Source organism: Plasmodium yoelii (genome assembly GCF_900002385.2).
Source record: "Plasmodium yoelii strain 17X genome assembly, chromosome: 8".
In the NCBI taxonomy this organism is placed as follows: domain Eukaryota; phylum Apicomplexa; class Aconoidasida; order Haemosporida; family Plasmodiidae; genus Plasmodium; species Plasmodium yoelii.
In genome coordinates, this window is record NC_036180.2 from 1,704,688 (window position 1) to 1,726,810 (window position 22,123).

The 22,123-nt window shown below is 21.4% G+C and overlaps 7 protein-coding genes across 7 annotated transcripts; 4 read left to right on the forward strand and 3 right to left on the reverse strand.

Annotated features, from left to right (window-relative positions):
• Positions 1–428: 428 nt before the first annotated feature.
• On the forward strand, positions 429–1,549 carry PY17X_0845401 (PIR protein; the record flags this gene model as incomplete). Its single annotated transcript, XM_022956840.2, has 3 exons — positions 429–443; positions 552–1,373; positions 1,463–1,549. The coding sequence occupies 3 exons, from the start codon at positions 429–431 to the stop codon at positions 1,547–1,549; spliced, it is 924 nt and encodes a 307-aa protein (XP_022810805.2).
• A 2,323-nt stretch (positions 1,550–3,872) lies between these two features.
• Positions 3,873–4,990, forward strand: PY17X_0845501 (uncharacterized protein; the record flags this gene model as incomplete). Its single annotated transcript, XM_726263.2, has 3 exons — positions 3,873–3,887; positions 3,993–4,835; positions 4,925–4,990. The coding sequence occupies 3 exons, from the start codon at positions 3,873–3,875 to the stop codon at positions 4,988–4,990; spliced, it is 924 nt and encodes a 307-aa protein (XP_731356.2).
• Positions 4,991–6,050: 1,060 nt separating this feature from the next.
• Positions 6,051–7,457, reverse strand: PY17X_0845601 (fam-a protein; the record flags this gene model as incomplete). Its single annotated transcript, XM_034637516.1, has 6 exons — positions 6,051–6,074; positions 6,203–6,436; positions 6,528–6,637; positions 6,759–6,828; positions 6,925–7,171; positions 7,303–7,457. The coding sequence occupies 6 exons, from the start codon at positions 7,455–7,457 to the stop codon at positions 6,051–6,053; spliced, it is 840 nt and encodes a 279-aa protein (XP_034493471.1).
• Positions 7,458–10,496: 3,039 nt separating this feature from the next.
• PY17X_0845701 (uncharacterized protein) lies at positions 10,497–11,555 on the forward strand (the record flags this gene model as incomplete). The annotated part of the gene is made up of 3 exons (XM_720042.3): positions 10,497–10,511; positions 10,632–11,381; positions 11,466–11,555. The coding sequence occupies 3 exons, from the start codon at positions 10,497–10,499 to the stop codon at positions 11,553–11,555; spliced, it is 855 nt and encodes a 284-aa protein (XP_725135.3).
• Positions 11,556–13,934: 2,379 nt separating this feature from the next.
• PY17X_0845801 (uncharacterized protein) lies at positions 13,935–15,102 on the forward strand (the record flags this gene model as incomplete). Its single annotated transcript, XM_724909.2, has 3 exons — positions 13,935–13,949; positions 14,087–14,926; positions 15,016–15,102. 3 exons carry the CDS (start codon positions 13,935–13,937, stop codon positions 15,100–15,102), a joined length of 942 nt encoding a protein of 313 aa, XP_730002.2.
• A 1,129-nt stretch (positions 15,103–16,231) lies between these two features.
• PY17X_0845901 (fam-a protein) lies at positions 16,232–17,684 on the reverse strand (the record flags this gene model as incomplete). Its single annotated transcript, XM_034637517.1, has 6 exons — positions 16,232–16,327; positions 16,459–16,677; positions 16,771–16,880; positions 17,025–17,094; positions 17,185–17,407; positions 17,554–17,684. 6 exons carry the CDS (start codon positions 17,682–17,684, stop codon positions 16,232–16,234), a joined length of 849 nt encoding a protein of 282 aa, XP_034493472.1.
• A 1,056-nt stretch (positions 17,685–18,740) lies between these two features.
• Positions 18,741–20,098, reverse strand: PY17X_0846001 (fam-a protein; the record flags this gene model as incomplete). The annotated part of the gene is made up of 6 exons (XM_022956890.1): positions 18,741–18,764; positions 18,882–19,115; positions 19,200–19,309; positions 19,431–19,500; positions 19,597–19,834; positions 19,983–20,098. 6 exons carry the CDS (start codon positions 20,096–20,098, stop codon positions 18,741–18,743), a joined length of 792 nt encoding a protein of 263 aa, XP_022811039.1.
• Between the last annotated feature and the right edge of the window lie 2,025 nt (positions 20,099–22,123).

Here is a 22,123-nt window from a genome sequence, read left to right on the forward strand (position 1 = left end):
GTATTTAAGTTTTAGAATTGAAATCATTAAAATAGAAGATATAAACATATTTTTTTCCTATGTTCAAACATACTTTAAATTCATTATAAACGTATATCCATTTTTATAATAAAGTTGTACCAGATGTTAGTAAGAATATAATTTTTTGTATAAAATGCATCATATCTATATTTAATCAAAAATGTATTAAGCAATCCTATATTTAAGGTAATTCAGCTAATTGTTATAAAATAAGTATAATATGATTTTAGTAATAGTACTGTGTTATTATCTTATATTAATTTAATTATTGAAAAACTTATAATATACTTAACTACAGACAATTTTTATATATAGGGTTAAAGTATTTGCGTCACATATTGGGGGCAGTGTATATAAAGCAGGATTATTTTATTCAATTTAGAAATCAAAAATAAAATTCTATCACAATGAATAAGCAAGTGGTATATGCATTTTTGATATTGTATTATATTTAAATATCATTAAACTTTATTTTAATCAAGTGTTCAATAATATACATATCTAATAAATGTTTTTAAATGTTTTCCTAGTGTGAAAAGTTCGAGAATCTATGGGATAAATTTCCTGATAAATTGGACAGTAGTAATAACTATCAATTTAAAACAGAAAATTTCTTAGATAGTTATTGCGTTAGTGATAGTTGTGATACTGCTTTCGAAAAAATTAATGGTGGATGTTTATATCTTTTTAATAAAATATTTGGGAGTTCTGAATTGTTTAAGTCTGTTGCAAATAGTAACATCAATATTGTTGATTACATTTTGATATGGTTAAGTTATATGTTAAACCTAAAGGAACAACAAGGAAATGATAGCAATCTGCCATTTTTTTATAATACAACTATAAATAATGATAGGTATCAAAAGATTATAACTGACGTTACAGAGTATAGCAATTATAAGGATCTTATAGATCAAAAAAAATATTTTTTGGATATGGATAAAAAAATTATATCTAATTTTTATGAAGCATTTAAATTATTATGTGAAATGTATGCTGAATTTGATGATAAAACACAATATTGCGCAAAATGTTCGAAAAATGCTATTCAATTTGTTAGTAAATATAAAGAAATGAATCAGAATTCTGATATTACTAGTAATGGTTCCTATAATGAACTATTGTCTACTTTATCAAATGATTATAATAATTTTAAAGAATATTGTAATAGTAAAGGTAATAAATGTAAAGACTATCCAGACCTTCTAACGATAGAAAAAAATCAAAATTTTGCACAAAAAATTGCACAAAGTTCTGAAGATACACCATCAAGTTCGTCGATAACAACCAGATTATTTACAGTTTTATCGATATTTGGTGTAATAGCATTTTTTTTAGGAATTTCTTATAAGGTAAATAATAAGGAATTAAAAAATTATTTTCATTATATATATCCAAACATTAACAAAAAAATCATATGTTTCTTAACATTTTATATTAGTATTCGTTATTTGGATTTCGGAAACGATTTCAAAAACAAAAATTAAGAGAAAAAATAAAAAATATAAAGAAGAAAATGAATCAATAATATATGATTCGAAGATTAATAATGATTAATATATTTTAAGAAGTTGTCTATTGGGAAATAATTTTTGCATAATTTTTATATAGTTTTTATGTTGTGGGTCAGGATTGTGTTTATGGAACCCATATTCGGGTTAGGGCCAAATATTACATCTTTATTTAATTTTTTATAATTTAAACATTAATTTAATATATGTATCATTCCGTATGTTTAATCACAAGATGAAGTTAAAAAGTCAAAATATGCAACCAAAAGGGGAATAATATAATATGAAAGAGGCCACATACCATATTTCCCATAAAGTATAATATATACAATTGTGTGTTTATACCGATTTAATATGATTAAAATAAAATGTCTATATTGCATATATTAATATAGATATTGATTATATATGAATTCATATTATTGAATATCATAATTGACTATTACATTAAACTTGTTAATCAGGGACTATATTGAATTATGCATATCATAATATGTTTTTTTATTTTATGAAAATATTATTTAGTAAAACTTATAACTTGTATCATATTTATTTTAATTTAAATCATGTTATCCAACTGAACAGTAATAATAGATATTCATAAAATATAGATACATAAAATATCGATCGAGAATCGACAATACAACATTATCTATAAAAGATGTTTTATGCACCTAACATTTTTAATAATCAATAAAAATATGCATATTAGTAAAAAATTAAATTATAGATATATGTATACTATCCTTTTAATTTTCGATTATATATAGTTTTATTTTATGATAAAGTTTTAAATTCAAATAATAGAGTTATTAATATATACATTAATTTATTTACTATAAAGGTATACTATTGGATTAATCACTATTAATTTTGAACTTTATAGTTTTGAGGTATAAATAAATTATATTTTAAAATAGTTAAAAAATAAAATATATGTATATTAATAAATTTTTTATCATATTTTGTTTTAATAATTATAAATAATATGATAGATAGAATAACGTTAATGTTATATATCTATACATATAAACTGGTAAAATATTATTCAATAACTAATACTGAAATATTGTTATATTGTGAAACCTTCATATAATTAAATACTGATATTAATTTTATAGAGAAGGCAAATAATAATACATTATAAGGATATTAATGTTATGTTTTTGTTAAAGGTCCAATTTTGAATATGTGGTTTTATATTCAAAAAAATAGATAAATAAAGAAACTGTTAAATACTCAATTCATGTTAAATATCATTTTATTATTCCATATTAACGCATATTATATTGTTGTTGTTTTACTATAGAATTAATAAAATATAGAAAATTTAACGAATTATTTTAATGTATATCCATTGATAATTATAACAATAAAATATATAAGATAAGAATGAACAATGTAGAGCACATAAATAATATTTATATAAATATATATATATTAAAGAGCTAATATATCTTATCTCTCTCCTATTATAGGGTAAAATAATGACATAATCAAACATAGTTTTATATTATACTTTAAAATATCATCAGTAGGTATATTTGTTTAATATTTACTAAGCATTATTTTAAAAATAATATGGATTCAAAGACTTATTTAAGCTTATAAGTACGGGTTCAGTGTTAATTGGTGTTTTAAAAAATGGAAAGGATGACAAAATATATTATAAAATTACCCAATAAAGCATATTTCTAAAACGGAATGTGTAAGAATAAAAATAAAGTTATTGAAAATGTTAACTATAATTGGAATGGATATATATTAATAAAAACAATATAAATTTAAGTATATGCAATTTATTTTGAAAATACTATAATTTTAATAAAATATGGTATATAGTATTAGAAACAAGTATATACGTATTTAATATATTTAAAAAAATAACTATTTACATACTTTAAGGATTATAGTAATAATGGGTTTCTTAATTGTTTCGATTTTTGCAGTATATTAAAACAAAAGATATGGCGTTGTTTATTTTCCATATTAAAGCATGTGTATAAAACTATATATTTTTAATTCTTTACATTGTTGTTTTAATTTTTATAATAATGCTCATATGAGTGTTATTAAGGATAACAATTGATGTAAAATTGTATCTATACACATATGGTAAAACATGTATTAAACATCCCCAAAACACGATAATTTATCTAACTACCGTAAAGTTATTATATTGTCCCACATTATCTTTAAATTAATATTAAAAATGATAATAACATGATCAATTACATATAATTTTATATTAATCTTCAATTATTTTGTCATTTATTAAGCATAAAATATATAAAATATGATGTTACATAATCTACATATTATAAACAAAATAAAATTGCAATGGATAAAACCCTGGTATCTGCATTTTTTAATAAAATTTGCTTGTATTTGTCGATATTATATAATCTATAAATTTCATTAACATATATTTTTATTATACTTTTTTAAATGTTTTCTTAGTGTGAACAGTTTGATACATTGAGAAAATATTTACCCGATGACTCAAGCAATTCTACAACTAGTGATATTAATAAATTAGGGAATGCTAAGAATTATTGTTCTAATGAAGACTCAGAGGAAGCAGAATGTAAGACTGAGCTCGACCAAATTAAGGCTGGATGTTTATGGTTGTTTGAGCAATTGTTTGTGAAAAATGGAAAAAGTAATATCAATAATGTCGGATATATTATCATATGGTTAAGTTATAAACTAAATCAAAAGACGTATGCCGGAATAAATGATCTAAATGATTTTTACACTAACTGTATAAAAAATAATAGGCATTATATTAATTGTAAACAAGATGATCAAGATTGTAGTACGTCATTAAAAAGTAATACAGGATATACAAATTATAAGAATATCATAGATGCAAGAAAGGGATTGTTGAATATTAATATTCAAAATATGTCTAAATTTTATGATGCATTTAAATTATTATGTAACATGTATACTAAACTTTATGCAAACACAAATAATAAAGAATATTTAAATTATGCCAAACAATTTGTTGACAAGTATAATGAACTTAATGACGATTCTAGCATTAGTGGAGACAGTTCATGTAAACAAGTATTGTCTACATTATCAAATGATTATAATGATTTTAAAAGTTCTTGTGATAGTAATGGCGGTGATTGTAACGATATTCCATCCCTTACATCGACAGAAACAGAAGGAATTGTTATGAAAAGTTCTGAAAAGATTTGTAATGATACACCAAGCTTGTCGATAGTAAAAAAATTAATTCTAGCTTTATTAATATTCAGTGCAATATCAATCTTTTTGGGAATTTTTTTTAAGGTAAATAATAAGAAATTTAAAAATTATTTTCATTAAATATATGCAAACGTCAACAAAAAAATCGTACACTTCTTAACATTTTATATTAGTGTTCGTTATTTGTATTACGGAAAAGAGCTCAAAAAGAATATTTAAAAGAAAAGGTAAAAAAATAAAGAAAATGGATCATTAATATATTATTCGAAGAGTATTGAGTATTTCAGGAATAGTAACAATGATTGATATATTTAATAAAATGGCTATTTGGAAGTAATTTTTGACCATAATTTTGGGGTTTATAAGAATAATTGAATAATATAACCAGTTAAATATAATGTTGTATATTTATAGTTATTGTATGTTTGTACAATTTTTGCATAATTTTTATATAGTTTTTATGTTGCGAATTAGGGTTAAGTATTATATTGTATTTAATTTGAATAATTTTATAATATTTGTTAGTTTAAGGAATTGTTTTAAAGGTTTAGGATTATATTGAATTATATATATCATAAAATGGTCATGTTATGAATATTTTTATTTAACAAAACTGCTTATTTTCATTCTACATTTATGTTATATTTTATTTTTTCTATGAATGTATATGAATTTTTTTTAAAGGAAAGAATGTTTTAGTTGGTTTATTATAATGTTCACATATATGTGTATAAAATATATTGGTATTATATGGCTTAAATAACAATATAAAAAATGATTACATCAACGTAACATTTATATTGAATCATTCTGACCATCTTATTAATTTCATTACAGTAGCGGTATTAAGATCAAATACCACTTACAAACAAAAATAAATGTCATGATAGTATTTGAAATAAAGAATAGGTGATGATAATATTTGGAATACAGAATAGTTTAAATATATGGGATATTCCCCCAAATTTTAGTCTATGATGATGTCCATGTTTGTAAACAAAACAGGGTGATAAGTATTAAATGAAAGATCTTCATAAGTTATAACAGTTTTATTTGTATTATTCAAAAAATTAATACATATAGATGCATTATAATATTAAAAGGGATAAACAAATAACAGACAAGAAAAAAACAATCATAAAACAAAAAAATATGTTATGATGGTAATTTAAAGCAATCATTATGTATGGAAATAAATCATTTTATTAACATAAATCTTCTAATATCACAGTGGTGAAAAATATATGGTTATTCATGAGGGAAAAAGTAATATAAAGCTTTTCCAATAATACATTTTTGTTAAATGGAACCATGTTCATCATTCTAAGAAAAAAACACAAATGGATGATTATACAAAATGTTAAGATTTGTTTCAAATTATAAATATCTTCATTTATTAAAAAGAATGGTTGAAATAAATTATTATTTATTAAAATCTTTATACCGTTTACAGAGTTGATATAGGTGATATAAATATGTTTATTTCTTTTTTCAACAATGTATCCATTTAAGTTAACAAACATTTTTTCTAATTTTCCATTTCTAATATCATTTTCAGAATCAATTTCAGCCTGGAATAAATTTGCATTTTCTACTATTTTATTTTCAAAATATTTTTTATTTTTACGGTTGTGATCAATTATATTTGCTGAAGCCATGACAAATATAGTTTTGTTTTCTGATATCTACAAAATTAATAAAAATATATTGCATAAATTATTGTGAATAATGTGAGAATTATGATTTATAACGAAATAGAAAGAATGTTTTCCTTACTTTAAATTTTGCAGCTATAGCATAAAAATATTTATAATGAGACCACGGCCATTTTTTGCAACGTTGTTGTATCATTACTAAATTTGGACCGTATACACGAACAATTTTTCCTAAAAAATATATTATAAAATTGCATAGATATAATTAAAATATGATGATTTTGAATATATGGGAAAGAATAAATAGTAACAATAATATGTTAATTTGGGTAATTATTTATGTTTTGTATACTTTTAAAAGAGCCAGTATTTAAAAAATTGTTACTATCTGGATTCCATAACTTGTTTATTATTTTATTATACTAATGGAAGCAAAGAGAAATATATTTATATAAATTATAATCATTTTTTAATTTCAATTTGGTTTATAACTTTTAATGTTGTTTGTTAATTGATACCTTATTTGGATTATCAAATATATATTCAGTTTTTTCAATATCCGTATGACCTCGATATTTTTTTTTATAAAAAAAGACACGGTAAGATCCATATTCATCATCTAATTTATAACCATCTTTACTTGCAGCATGATATTCTAAATGTGTTATAGCTTCTTTCATAAATTTTTCTGCATTTATAGTTTCTTTGGTATCGGTATATAACAGGTGTTTGTTTTTTTCATATATTTCTTCTGTATTATCATTGCTAAAAATGAACATATTTTTAATGTGTACAAAAATAAAGTTATTGTATTTATAATATGTTTGCAAGGACGTACACATTTAATATTTTCATAATGAAATATATAATATATATATATTGTAGTATTTTCTTACCCAGGATAATATTTTTTTGAATTGAATGGTGTATATTTTTTTGATTTGTGTTTTGTATATGTTTTGGGAGCAAGCTCCGTTGCAAGGGTTTTATTATTCACACATAGGGAGATGCTTAAAAGAAAAAAAAAAATTTTAATATAAAAATTATTCATTTTTGAAGTTTACAAACAAAATATATATTAGTATTTTTTTAATTAAAAATTAGCTCGGAAATCTGTACAAGTATAATTAAAATCGAAGCTAATAATTTTTTCCAATAAAGTATAAAAAACAAATATTTATTTTAAAAAATACAAATTATTATTTAAACAACAAATTTGGATACTTTTATCAGATTGATAAGTTTAATATATTTTTTATTTAAATAATTCAACCACAAAACAACATTAATAACAGAATCTTTCATAAATAATGAATATCAGAAATGTAATGATTCACAATATCATAATATCTAAAAATAAATAACTTTAATTATATAAGTGATATTTTTAATATATAGCATTATTAATACACACATTTTATAATTGATCAAGCTCAATTTAAAATTTATAGAACAGTCATTACGTATGGAAATACATATGTTTACATTAATAAATAAAAGATCATAGTACTAAAATATTATATTAAATAATTTAATATGAGGAATGCAGTTAATTCTATATATTACTAATACTACTATAATAACAACGTTTTTCACCTCATCATAATAATAGTATGCTAAAATTTATATTATGAGAATCAAACAATCTGTGATTTTTTTATCAATTTGAATACAAATTTTACTTAACATTTTTCTAGCAAAATCGTTAATTTTATAAAAATTATTTACTGATAGTAATATTGACACGCATACCTTTTTATAAATGAATACAAATTATAAATTCCCTTTTAATAACAAAACATAGTATTATAAAGTTAAGCAAAATACAAATAAAATATGAAGTAAAATATGAAATAAAACATGAAAATAAAATAATGAAACATAAGGTTGTAAAGTCAAGAAATATATATGCATACATAAAATTATTTTTTTTTTTAATTATAATATTCTTGATGTCGAGGTGTTCATGTATTCTGGATCAAGGTTATATTTATGATTGATGGTTGATTGTTTATGGTTCTGGGATATTGTAATTACATTTTTATAATTAAATATATTTATGATTGTGTATGTTTAATCTGGAGATGATGTGTAAATATACAACGAAAAAAGGGGTAGTGCGATTAATGTGGAATAGGTGATAATATTTTTTTGATAAAGTATAATACATAGATTTAAAATGATTAAAACAATATATTAGATATATAAATATTGGTTATATATGAAGTGATATTGCGGTATATGATAATTATCTATTATATGAAACTTGTTAATCAGGGGCTATATTGAATTATCCACATTATAATATACAGTGCATTTCTTTGTTTGGTGAACAGATTTATTTAGTAAAAGTTATAATTTTGAATATTCCCGTGCATTATATGAGCATATTGTTAGTGTTAATTAATGACATTATGGACATATAATATATAGTGATAAAATATAGGTTGATATATATCGGTAATATAACGTTGTCTATAGATATTAGTATGCTTCTAACATTTTTGAAGTTTTAATTGTAGTTACTATTCTCTTCTTGTATTAATAGAAGTTTATTTGTACGCTTTAATTTATTTTCATAAAGGTATAATAGTAGATTAATCACTATTAATTTGTAAGTTTTAATGATATGGTGTATATATAAATTGGAAATATATTATAAATGGTAAATTGAAAAAATATAAGTATATTAATAAAATTTAATGTTATAGTTCTAGTAATTATAAATAATATGATAGACAAAATGCATTATTATTATATGCTTATACATATAAACTAATATTGAAATGTTATTTCATTGTGAAACCTTCATATAATTAAACATTAATATTATCGAAAAGACATAATAATGCATTATAAAGGTATCAATGTTATATATTTTGTTAAAGATCCACTTTGGGATATATGGTTTTATATTATAAAAATATGAGGAATGGAGAAAAGGTTAAAGACTCAATTCATGTTAAATGTCATTTTGTCAATGTTTAGTGAATCGTATTTAATTACAGGCAACAGTATGTTATCATAGAATTAATAAAATATAGAATTTTCAATAAATTATTTGAATGTATATGCATTAATAACTATAAAAATATAATATATAAGATAAAAATGGACAATCAATAAAATGTACGAATATTTACATAAATTTATATATTAAAGGAGAAAATATATCTTATCTCTCTCCTATTAAAGTGCAATATAAGAACCCAATTAAACATAGTTTTCTATTATACTTTAAAATTTCATCATTAATTATTTATATGTTATATATTTAATATTTATTAAGTATTATTTTAAAATAAATCTACATTCAAAGACTTATTTAGGCTTATAAATACGGGTTCAGTGCTAATTGTTGTTTTAAAGAATGGAAAAGATGGGAAAATATATAATAAAATTACCCAACAGAGAATACATCTAAATTGGGATATTTAGGAATAAAAATCAAGTTATTTAACGCATTATAATTATTTTTTAATTTATCTATATTAAATACAAATAATATAAATTTATATAATATGCATAGAAAATGGTGCATGTAACTAAATTTGAGAATGCTATTATTTTAGAAAAAACCATATTATATATTATAAGAAACAATCATGTAAATATTTAATATATTTTAAAAAATGACTATTTATATACTTTAAGGATTCTAATAATAGCTTTCTTAATTTTTTATATGTGTGCAGTATTTAAGTTTTAGGACGTTGTTTGTGTTCTGTATTAAAGCATATGTATAAGTATACATTTTTTAGATTCATTATAAAAGTATATCCATTTTTATAATATAGTTATACCAAATGTTAGTAAGAATTGTTTTTTTGTATAAAATGCATCATATATATGGCAAAAGTGTATAAGCAACCTTCTATTTAAGGTAATTTAGCTAAGTGCCATAAAATGAGTATAATATTTTAGTAATATTAATATATTATTATTTTATATGAAGTTAAAATTAAGAATAATATGTCTAACGAAAGATAATTGATATGTAAATATCTTGAGTAAATATACCATATATTCTATGCAATATATATAAACAACATCACCCCGCATAATCTCCAAATTATAACAGAATTTCATTATGTCTTATAAAGTGGTATATATATTTTATATTATATTATTCGTATGTTGCATTTCTACAAATTATATTAATATTAATTTTAGTAACATTTATATCAATACATTTTTTTGTTTAATTCGTAAAATATATTCGTAGTGTGATATAATTAGTGCGATTGATAATTATGTTGATGATCCGAAGAACTCGAAAGGATATAATTCTATTAGTCATTTTGATTATTATTGCCCTAATAGTAAGTGTGATACTGATGAAAAAAAAATTATTTCTGCTTTTATAGCATTGATACCTTTATTTAATGGTATGGATGATGTGGAAAATTTAGAGAGTGATAAACTTGCTGAATATGCTATTTTATGGTTAAGTTATAAACTAAATCAAAAAACAGAAAATGGAACGATCAAATTATACGATTTTTATACTAAACATATAGAAAAAAATAGTTATTATGATAAGCATATAACTACTGATAGTGGTAGTAATAAGATTAATAAGGCTGTTATAGAAAAAAAAATAAAATCGATGAATATGAATATTAAAGATATATCTAATTTTTATGATCCATTTAAATCATTATGCAACCTGTATCGTGAACTTGATGCAAACAATAAACAATGCATGCCATGTTTAGAAAATGTTGGAGAATTTTTTGAAAAATGTGAAAAAGTTAAAAATACTTTGGATATTTCTAAAGGAAGTTCTTATTCACAACTATGGTATAGTTTATCAAATGATTATGATAAATTTAAAGAGAAATATAATAATGTTAAGTGTGGTTATGTCTCATCACCTGTAGCTTGTCCACGAAGTTCAGTAACAAAAAATACACTAATTAAAATTGCAATTATATTTGTTGCAGCATCAATTTTATTTGGAGTTTCTTATAAGGTAAATAATAAAGAAATAAAAAAAACATTATATATATGCAAACATTAACAAAAAAATCATTTACTTCTTAACATTTTATATTAGTATTCGTTATTTGGATTTCGGAAAAAAGTTAAAAAACGTTTAAGAAGAAAGCTAAAATCATTAAGAAGAAAATGGTTAATTGATATATGATTCGAAGAGTAATGACTATTTCAGGAATACTAATAATGATTGATATATGCTAAGAAGCTGTTTATTTGGAAATAATTTTGCATAATTGTTATATAGTTTTTATGTTGTGGAACCCATGTTTAGGGTTAAGTATTATATTGCATTTAATTTTTTATAATTTGAATACTAATTAAATATATGTTTCATTCTGTATGTTTAATAATGAGAAGTACAAATATGCAACCGCAAAGGGTACTTCCATTAATATGAAAAGGGTCACATTACATTTTTCCATAAAGTATAATAAGTGTTCATTCTGATTTAATATAATTAAAAAAAATGTCTATATTGTATATATTAATATAGATATTGATTATATGTGAATTCATATTATGCTATATCATATTTGTCTATTATATAAATTTGTTTAATCTATGGTTATATCAAATTATGTATAACACAACATGTTTTTTATTTGATGAAACATTTTATTTGGTAAAACATATTATTTGTATCATATTTATTTGAATTTAAATTATATTTTAATAACCGAATAGTATAATAATATTATATATCAGAGTATAATTATAATTCGATTCATTTGGAACAATTGTCTACATTATAATATACCTTCATGTTAATTAAACACACTACTAATATATAATAGATAATCATAAAATATAGACGTATGGTATATTGATCGAGGTTCAACAATATAACATTGTCTATAAAATATTATTATGGTCCTAACATTTTTTGAAGTTGTAATTGTAGCTACCATTCTTTTGTATTAATAGAAGTTGATTTGTACGCTTTAGCTTATCATAAAGGTAGAACATTATATTAATCACTATTAATTTTTAAACTTAATATTTTGAGGTATAAATAAATAGGAAATATACTATAAGTAGTTATTTGAAAAATATAATAATATTAATAAAATATAATGTTATAATTTGATAGATAGAATAGCGTTATTATTATATGACTATACATCTAATAAAATACTCTACCAATAACTAATATTAAAATATTGTTTTATTGTGGAAAATTCATATAATTAAATATTAATTTTATCGAAAAGACACATAATAATACATTATAATGATATACTTTTTATATATTTGTTAAAGATCCACTTTGGGATATGTAGTTTTATATTTTAAAAATATGGGCAATGGAGAAAAGGTTAAAGACTCAATTAATCTCAAATACCATTTCAATAATACATATTATATTATCATTGTTTAATGAATCATCATTTTTTAATCTTAAATAGCATTATTTTACCATATAATTAATAAAATATAGAATTTTTAATAAATTATCTGAATGTATATACATTGATAAATATAGCAGTAGAATACATAAAACAAAAATGAGCTATGAACACATTTAACAAATATTTATCTAAATATATATATTAAAAGAGAAAATATATCTTATCTCTCTCCTCTTAAAGGGGAATATAAGAATCTAATACACATAGTTTTCTATTATACTTTAAAATTTCATCAGTAGGTATTTATATGTTATATATTTAATATTAATAGAAAGGCATAATAAATGTTTAACATTTACTAAGTATTATTTTAAAAATAATATAGATTCAATGGCTTATTTAAGCTTATAAATACGGGTTCAGTGCTAATTGTTGTTTTAAAGAATGAAAAAGTTGGGAAAATATATTATAAAATTACCCAATAAGGTATATTTCTAAATTGATACATATAGGAATAAAAATAAAGTTATAGAAATCATTAAAATGGATTATGAATTAATTTATATTAAATAAAAATAATATGAATTTATGTAATTTGCATAGAAAATGGAACATGTAACTTAATTTGAAGATACTATAATTTTAGAAAAAACTATATTATATATTATAAGAAACAATAATGTAAATATTTAATATATTTTAAAAATTGACTATTTATATACTTTTAAACATTATAGTAATAATGGATTTCTTAATTGTTTCGATTTTTTCAGTATATAACTTTGAGACACCATTTATTAAAACAAAAGATATGACGTTGTTTATTTTATATATTAAAGCATGTGTATAAGATGATACATTTTTAATTCATTATAATCTTATTTTGATTTTATTATAGAATTATACTGAAAGGTATTAAGAATAACAATTTATGCACAAATTTATATACAAATAACAAATAATGCATCAAATAACCAAAATTTATGGGAATTTAAGTTCCATAAAACTATTATATTGTTCCAAATTACCTTTAAATTAATATTAAAAATGATAGGAATTTATTTAAACACAAACGATTTTATATTAGACTTCAATTATTTTGTCATTTATTAAGCGTAAAATATATAAAATAATATTATGTTACATAATTTACATATTATAAACAAAATAAAATCACAATGGATCCTGAACTGGTATTTGCATTTTTTAATAAAATTTGCTTTTCCTTGTATTTGTTGATATTATATAATCTATAAAATTCATTAAACTTTATTTTATAAGAGTTTCATTGATGTATATTTTTATTATACCTTTTTGAATGTTTTCTTAGTGTGAAAGGTTTCATATATTAGTGGAACATTATCCCGATGAATTAAACGATTCTGAAGAACATGATATGCATAATATAGCAGGTATTAGGGGTTACTGCCCTAGGGGGGATTCAACATACAACACATGCATTACTGAGCTCGATAAAATAAATGCTGCATGCTTATGGTTGTTCAATAAAAATATTACTTATAGGCTTGATGAATTAAGTAATGAACAGTTTGAAGCGTTTATTATATACATTATGATATGGTTAAATCATAAGTTAAACCTAAATAAAGATGACAAAACCAACCTAAATAATTTGTATGCTAATTATATAGAAAATGATGAGAATTATATCAATTGTAAAGATAATGGTAAAGATTGTAATAGTAAATTTAAAGAAAAAACGGGATATAATAATTTTAAGGAAATCATAGATAAAAGAAAGGATTTGTTGAACATTAAATTTGAAGATATATCTAAATTGTATGATGCATTTAAATTCTTATGTAAAATGCATACTGAATATGAAGACAATCTAGGATGCACGGAATATTTGGGATATGCAAATAAAATTGTTGACAAATTTAAAAAACTTAATGAAAATTCTAGTGTTACTGGAAACACTTCATATAGTCTAGTATGGTCTACTTTATCAACTGATTATAATAATTTTAAAAAGAATTATAATGATACTAATTGTACGAATATTCCATCGCTTCCACCGATAAAATCAACACAAAATCACATACAAAGTTCTGGTGTTACATCATCAAGCTTGTCGATAGTAAACAAAATAATTATAGCTTTATCAATATTCAGTGCAATAACAATCTTTTTGGGAATTTTTTATAAGGTAAATAATAAGAAATTTAAAAATTATTTTCATTAAATATATGCAAACGTTAACAAAAAAATCGTACACTTCTTAACATTTTATATTAGGGTTCGTTATTTGTATTACGGAAAAGAGCTCAAAAACAACATTTAAGAGAAAAGCTAAAAAATATAAAGAAGAGAATGAATCATTAATATATGATTCGAAGAGAGTGACAATTTAGGAATAATAATAATGATTTATATATGTTAACAAACTGTCTATTTCGAAGTTATTTTTGGTCATAATTTTTGCACAATTTTTATATAGTTTTTATGTTGTGGGTCAGGGTTAAATATTGTATTGTATTTAATTTTGAATGATTTTATAATATTTATTAGTTTAAGGAATTGTTTTAAATATATATAGAAAATATGTTATTAAAAATATGTATAGGATAAGTTGGAGTTTTTAAGATTTAAATTAAGTCTAAATATGTAAGAAAAAATGAGGATGAAAAGGAGCAATAAAGAAATATATTTTGATAAATTATAAGAATTGAATTTCATGTTAATATAACTTAATGTTAAATATGTTGAACTATGGACTTTTTATATTTGATTGTTAAATTGGTGGTAAATATATTTAAGAGGTCTTATTAACTGTATCATAATTTATTATTATATAAGAAGTGTTAATCGGATTATATGGTTCGATTGATGTATACATACCACAATATAAAGACATTTGATTTATTTGATGGGAGAGTTATTTGAATTTAATATATGATTCGTACCTTAAATAGAATATGTCTTATATGTGAAGGTATAAAATTATAATAAAATGTATTTTAATAGATTGTTTGGATTATAATTAAAAATAAATAAAAAAAATATGGATACATATTTAAGTTATATTCATATTATATTGATTATTTGAGTGGATAAAAGTAAATGATAAGTATATTAATTTGAGGATGGTGATCGATATATTTTATGATATTTGTATATTGATATAGAATTAATTACTAACAAGTTTTATGACAATAATAAAGTACGAAACATAAATTTTTAACGTAAAAAAAATGATCGAACGAATATTAAGAGGCAATCATAGAGAAAATGTAATTGAATTATAGCATTGATTTCATCACAAAATTTAATACATTGAATATATTTTAATTCAAACGGAAGAGGAAATTACATACTAAACAATAATTTTTAAATTGGCCAAAATTTTGCGATGGTAATTTAAGTAGGGATTACATATAAAGATAAATTAATTTGATTAAAATATCGATTACAATATTAAAGTGTTGAAAGAGTTATATTGTTGTTTACTAGATCAAATGCGTTGTGCTAAGCTTAGGATATTTGTATATGCAAGTCCTCTCTCTTTTTTATCGTTGGTAAAGTCGGTAGAATTACTACTGTCATAAATCTACGAAAAAATTTGATAAATAAAATATGTCAATATTTTGTGTGTGAATATTATAAAATATATGAATTATAAAGTAGATTTTCGATAAATGTTAAAATGAGAAAAAATGATTATTTTTTGAGATTGCTTACAGCGTTGATATAAGTAACTTGAACGTTATCGTCCCCTTTTTTAACTACAAATCCGGCTATATTAGTACCCAATTTGGTTAATGCTTCCTCAGGATCTATGTCAGTTTCGATTGATTGTGTATTTTCTAACATTTCTTTCATATCAGTTTCATCATCGATTTGACCAAGATAATTTAGAGGTCTTGAAGGACAAATAATTACAGTTGTGTCATTTGATTTCTACAAAATTAATGAATACAAAACATATATGTATTGTGTAAATTAATGTATAATATATATAATAATATGAATAATGGAAAAAAATTCCCTTACTTTAACTTTTGCGGCTAAAGCATAATTTTTTGTGAGAGGTGTATAATTAAGATCTGTGTTAAATTTTTCAAGCAGAATTAAATATTTGGAGTATACACGAGCAAGATTTCCTAAAAAAATGATTATTTTGAAGATATAAATGAAATATTATGAATATAAGAAAATGTTAATAAAAATGGTAAAGAATAGTAAAATTGAAAGATGCGTAAATAGTGAGAAGCAGATATTAAATTGATTGATTATTTTTTATGTACCATTAATAAACTTTTTATAGGGTTTTTTGTTATGATTGAAATCCCAGAGTTTCTTTAATACTTTAGAGTACTAATTAAAAAAAAAATATGGATATGTATAATAATGATTATTTAATTTGAAGTTATTTTTATATGTTAAATATTGTTTGGTATTTGATACGTTAGAGGCAGATGGGATCGTAAGATGAAATCTTCCAATATCCATATTTCCAATTTTCTTAGAATATATAGTTTTGTCTCCATCTTCTGTAGAATAGGCCGAATAATCGTCTATACCAGTCCCAGAAAGCTTTATTAAAAGTTCTGAATCATCTATTGCATGCTTCATTGCTACTAAAGCTTCACCAATGTCTTCACATACCAATTCTGGGAATTCCTCAAATCTTGGATTCGAAATATTATTGGTGAAAGTGAGATTATTTTAATGGGTAAAAAAAAGAAAGAAATGAATTTATAAATGAGATTTAGAATATTTAATGATTATGGAGGGGTTCGACGAATATGTATATGTTTTTCGATATTTTCATACAATAGTTTTTTGCGTGCGGGGTTGGCCTTAATAGTAACATCTGCATCATGTTCGCTTGCAAATGCTACATTTTGCGTATATCCTGCGAGACTTAAAAGTGCCAAAGCAATCTTAATATATCCTTTATTCATTTTGGATTTGATAAGTAAAATATTTTAAAAAGTGTAAAAATAGGTTATATATGTAGATTTGAAATGGAAGGAAAAGAATGCCCACGGAATTTATAAAAAATTAATACTTAAAAATAAAAAGTAAATTTATATAATTATTTAAATGGACTCATTGCAAGGTGAGAAGAATAGCGCACACAAAACATTATGATTTTAAGGGTTCAGGGATCAAGGCTCATGATTATATTGAATTATATATATCATAATACGTTCATTTTATGAATATTTTTATTTAACGAAATTGCTTATTTTTATTCTCCATTTATGTTTTATTTAATAGTATAATTTCCCAATGTGGTGTTACAATGGTAGGAAAATAAATAAACTGTTATCTTATATTGTTTACATTTATGTTATATTTATGTTATATTTATTTTTTATATGAATGAATATGAAATAGTTTTTTAAAGCAAACAATGTTTTAGTTAGTTTATTATAATGTGTATATATATTTGCATAAAATACATTGATATTATATGCTTTAAATAACAATATAAAATTATTACATATAATGTAACATTTGTATTGAATCATTCTGACCATCTTATTAATTTCATTACTATAAATAATATTAAAATCAAATATCACTTACAAACAAAAATAAATGTCATGATAGTATTTGAAATAAAGAATAGTTTAAATATATGGGATATCCCCCCAAATTTTAGCATATATATGATGTCTATGTTTATAAACAAAAAAGGGTGATAAGTATTAAAGGAATATGACAAATAAAAGATCTTCATAAGTTATAACAGTTTTATTTGTATTATTCAAAAAATTAATACATATAGATGCATTATATTATTAAAAGACATAACAAATAACAGACAAGAACAAAACAATCATAAAACAAAAAAATATGTTATGATGGTAATTTAAATAAATACCATTCATGAAAATAAATCGTTTTATTAACAAAAATTCTCTAATATACGGTACTGAAAAATATATTTAAATATATGATTATTTATAAGGGAAAAAGTAGTATAAAGCTTTTCCAATAATATTTTTTTGTTAAATGGAACCATGTTCATCATTCTAAGAAAAAAAAGATAAATGGATGATTATATAAAATGTTAAAATTTGTTTCAAATTATAAATATGTACAATTATTTAAATAAATTATTATATTATTAAAATATGTATACTGTTTACAGAGTTGACATAGATGATATAAATATGGTTCTTTCTTTTTTCAACAATGTATCCACTTAAGTTAACAAACATTTTTTTTAATTCTCCATTTCTAATATCATCTTCAGAATCAATTTCAGCTTGGAATAAATTTGCACTTTCTACTATTTTATTTTCAAAATATTTTCTATTTTTACGGTTGTGATCAATTATATTTGCTGAAGCCATGACAATCATAGTTTTGTTTTTTGATATCTACAAAATTAATAAAAATATATTGCATAAATTATTGTGAATAATATGATTTATAACGAAATAGAAGAGGAAAGGTTAGCTTACTTTATATTTTGCAGCTATAGCATAAAAATATTTCTCACGAGACCACGGATGTTTTTTCCAACGTTGTTGTATCATTACTAAATTTGGAGTGTACATACGGACAATTTTTTCTAAAAAAAATATTATAAAATTGCATAGATATAATTAAAATATCATGATTTTGAAGATATGGGAAAGAATAAACAGTAACAATAATATGTTAATTTGGGTAATTATTTATGTTTAGTATACTTTTAACCGAGCCTGGATAAAAATAATTGCCACTATTTGGATCCCACACCTCGTTTATTATTTCATTATACTAATGGAAGCAAAGAGAAATATATGTATATAAATTATAATAATTTTTTAATTTCAATTTAGTTTATAACTTTTGATGTTGTTCGTTGATTGATACCTTATTCGGATCATCAATTATATATTTAACTTTTTGAATTTTTGTATGCTTTTTATGTTTTTTTTTATAAAAAACCATATACTCAGAAGGATTTCCACAACACTTTTTATAACCATCTTTACTTGTAGCATGATGTTCTAAATGTTTTAAAGCGTCATTCATAAATTTGCACGCTTTTCTAGATTCATTGCGATTGGTACATAGTAGGTGTTTGTTTTTTTTATATATTTTTTCTGAACTATCATTGATAAAAATGAACATATTTTTAATGTGTACAAAAATAAAGTTATTGTATTTATATTATAACATTGTTGCAAAGACATACATTTAATATTTTCATAATGAAATATGTAACATATATTATATATATTGTTGTATTTTCTTACGTAGGATAACGTTTTGTATCTTTTTTTGGAACAAGCTCAGTTGCAAGGGTTTTATTATTCACATATAGGGGGATGATTAAAAGAAAAAAAACAATTTTAATATAAAACTTATTCATTTGGGAACATTACAAACAAACTATTAAAATATATATCAGTATTTTTTTTAATTAAAAATTAACACCTCGGAAATATGGAGACGTGTAATTAAAATTGAAGCTAATCATTTTCTCCAATAAAATATAAAAACTATTATTTAAACGGTAAATGTGTTCTTTTATCAAATTTATAAGTTTAATATATTTTTAATATAAATAATTCAACCACAAAGCGACATCAATAAAAGAATCTTTCATAAATAATGAATATCAAAAATAAATAACTTTAATTATATAATTGATATTTTTAAATATAGCATTATGAATACACATATTTTATATTTTTATGATTGATCAAACTCAATTTAAAATTTATAAAACAGTTCATTACATATCGAAATACACATATACTTGGATTAATAAATAAAAGATTATAGTAATATAAATATTATGTTAAATAATTTAATATGAGAAATGCAGTTAATTCTATATATTACTAATACTACTACAATAACAATATTTTTACTTCATAATAATAGTATGATAAAATTTATATTATGATAATTACACATTTGTGATTTTGTATCACTTTTAATGCAAATTTTACTAAATAAAATTTTTGGAGCAAAATTGTTAGTTTTATAAAAATGATTTATTGGTAGTAATATTGACACCTATGTTTTTTATAAATTAATACAATTATAATTTTCCTTTTAATGATAAAACAAAGTATATATTAAATTAGAAAAAATACAAATAAAATATGAAGTAAAATATGAAATAAAACATGAAATAAAATAATGAAACATAAAGTTGTAAAGTCAAGAATATATTTAATATAATTAATTTTTTTTTTAATTATAATATTCTTGATGTCGAGGTGTTCATGTATTCTGGATCAAGGTTATGTTTATGATTGATGGTTGATTGTTTATGGTTCTGGGATATTGTAATTAAATTTTTATAATTAAATATATTTATGATTGTGTATGATAATCTGGAGATGTGTGTAAATATAGAAGGGAAAAAGGGGTAGTGTGATTAATGTGAAATAGATGATAATATTTTTTTGATAAAGTATAATATATAAATTTAAAATTATTAAAATAGTATATTAGATATATAAATATTGGTTATATATGAAGTGATATTATGGTATATGGAATTGTCTATTATATAAAACTTGTTAATCAGGGGTTATATTGAATTATCCACATTATAATATACAATGGATTTGTTTGTTTGATGAAAGATTTTATTTAGTAAAAGTTATTATTTTGAATATTGGTGTGCATTATATGGATATATTGTTATTTTTATTGTTAATTAAGGACATTAGGGACATATAATAGATAGTGATAAAGTATAGGTTGATATATATCGACAATATAGCATTATCTATATATATTATTATGCTTCTAAGATTTTTTGAAGTTTTAATTGTAGCTACTATTCTTTTGTATTTTACATTTGTATTAATAGAAATTGATTTATACGCCATAATTTATTTATCATAAGGTATAATAATGGATTAATCACTATTAATTTTTAAGCTTTATATTTTTGAGGTATATATAAATTGGGAATATATTATAAGTAGTTATTTGAAAAAGCATAAGTATATTAATAAAATTTAATGTTATAGTTCTAATAATTATAAATGTGATAGATAAAATGTGTTATTATTATATGACTATACATATAATCTATAAAATACCAATAATTAATATTGAAATGTTGTTTTATTGCGGGAACTTTATACAATTAAATATTAATTTTATCAAAAAGACACATAATACATTATAAAGGTATCATTTTTATACATTTGTTAAAGGTCCAATTTGGGATATGTGGCTTTATATTATAAAAAACTGGATAAATAAAGAAAATGCTAAAGACTCAATTCATGTTAAATTCCATATTAACGCGTTTTATATTATCATTATTTTACCATATAATTAATAAAATATAGGATTTTTAACAAATTATTTGAATATGTATACACTGATAAATATAACAATAAAATATATAAGATAAAAATGGACA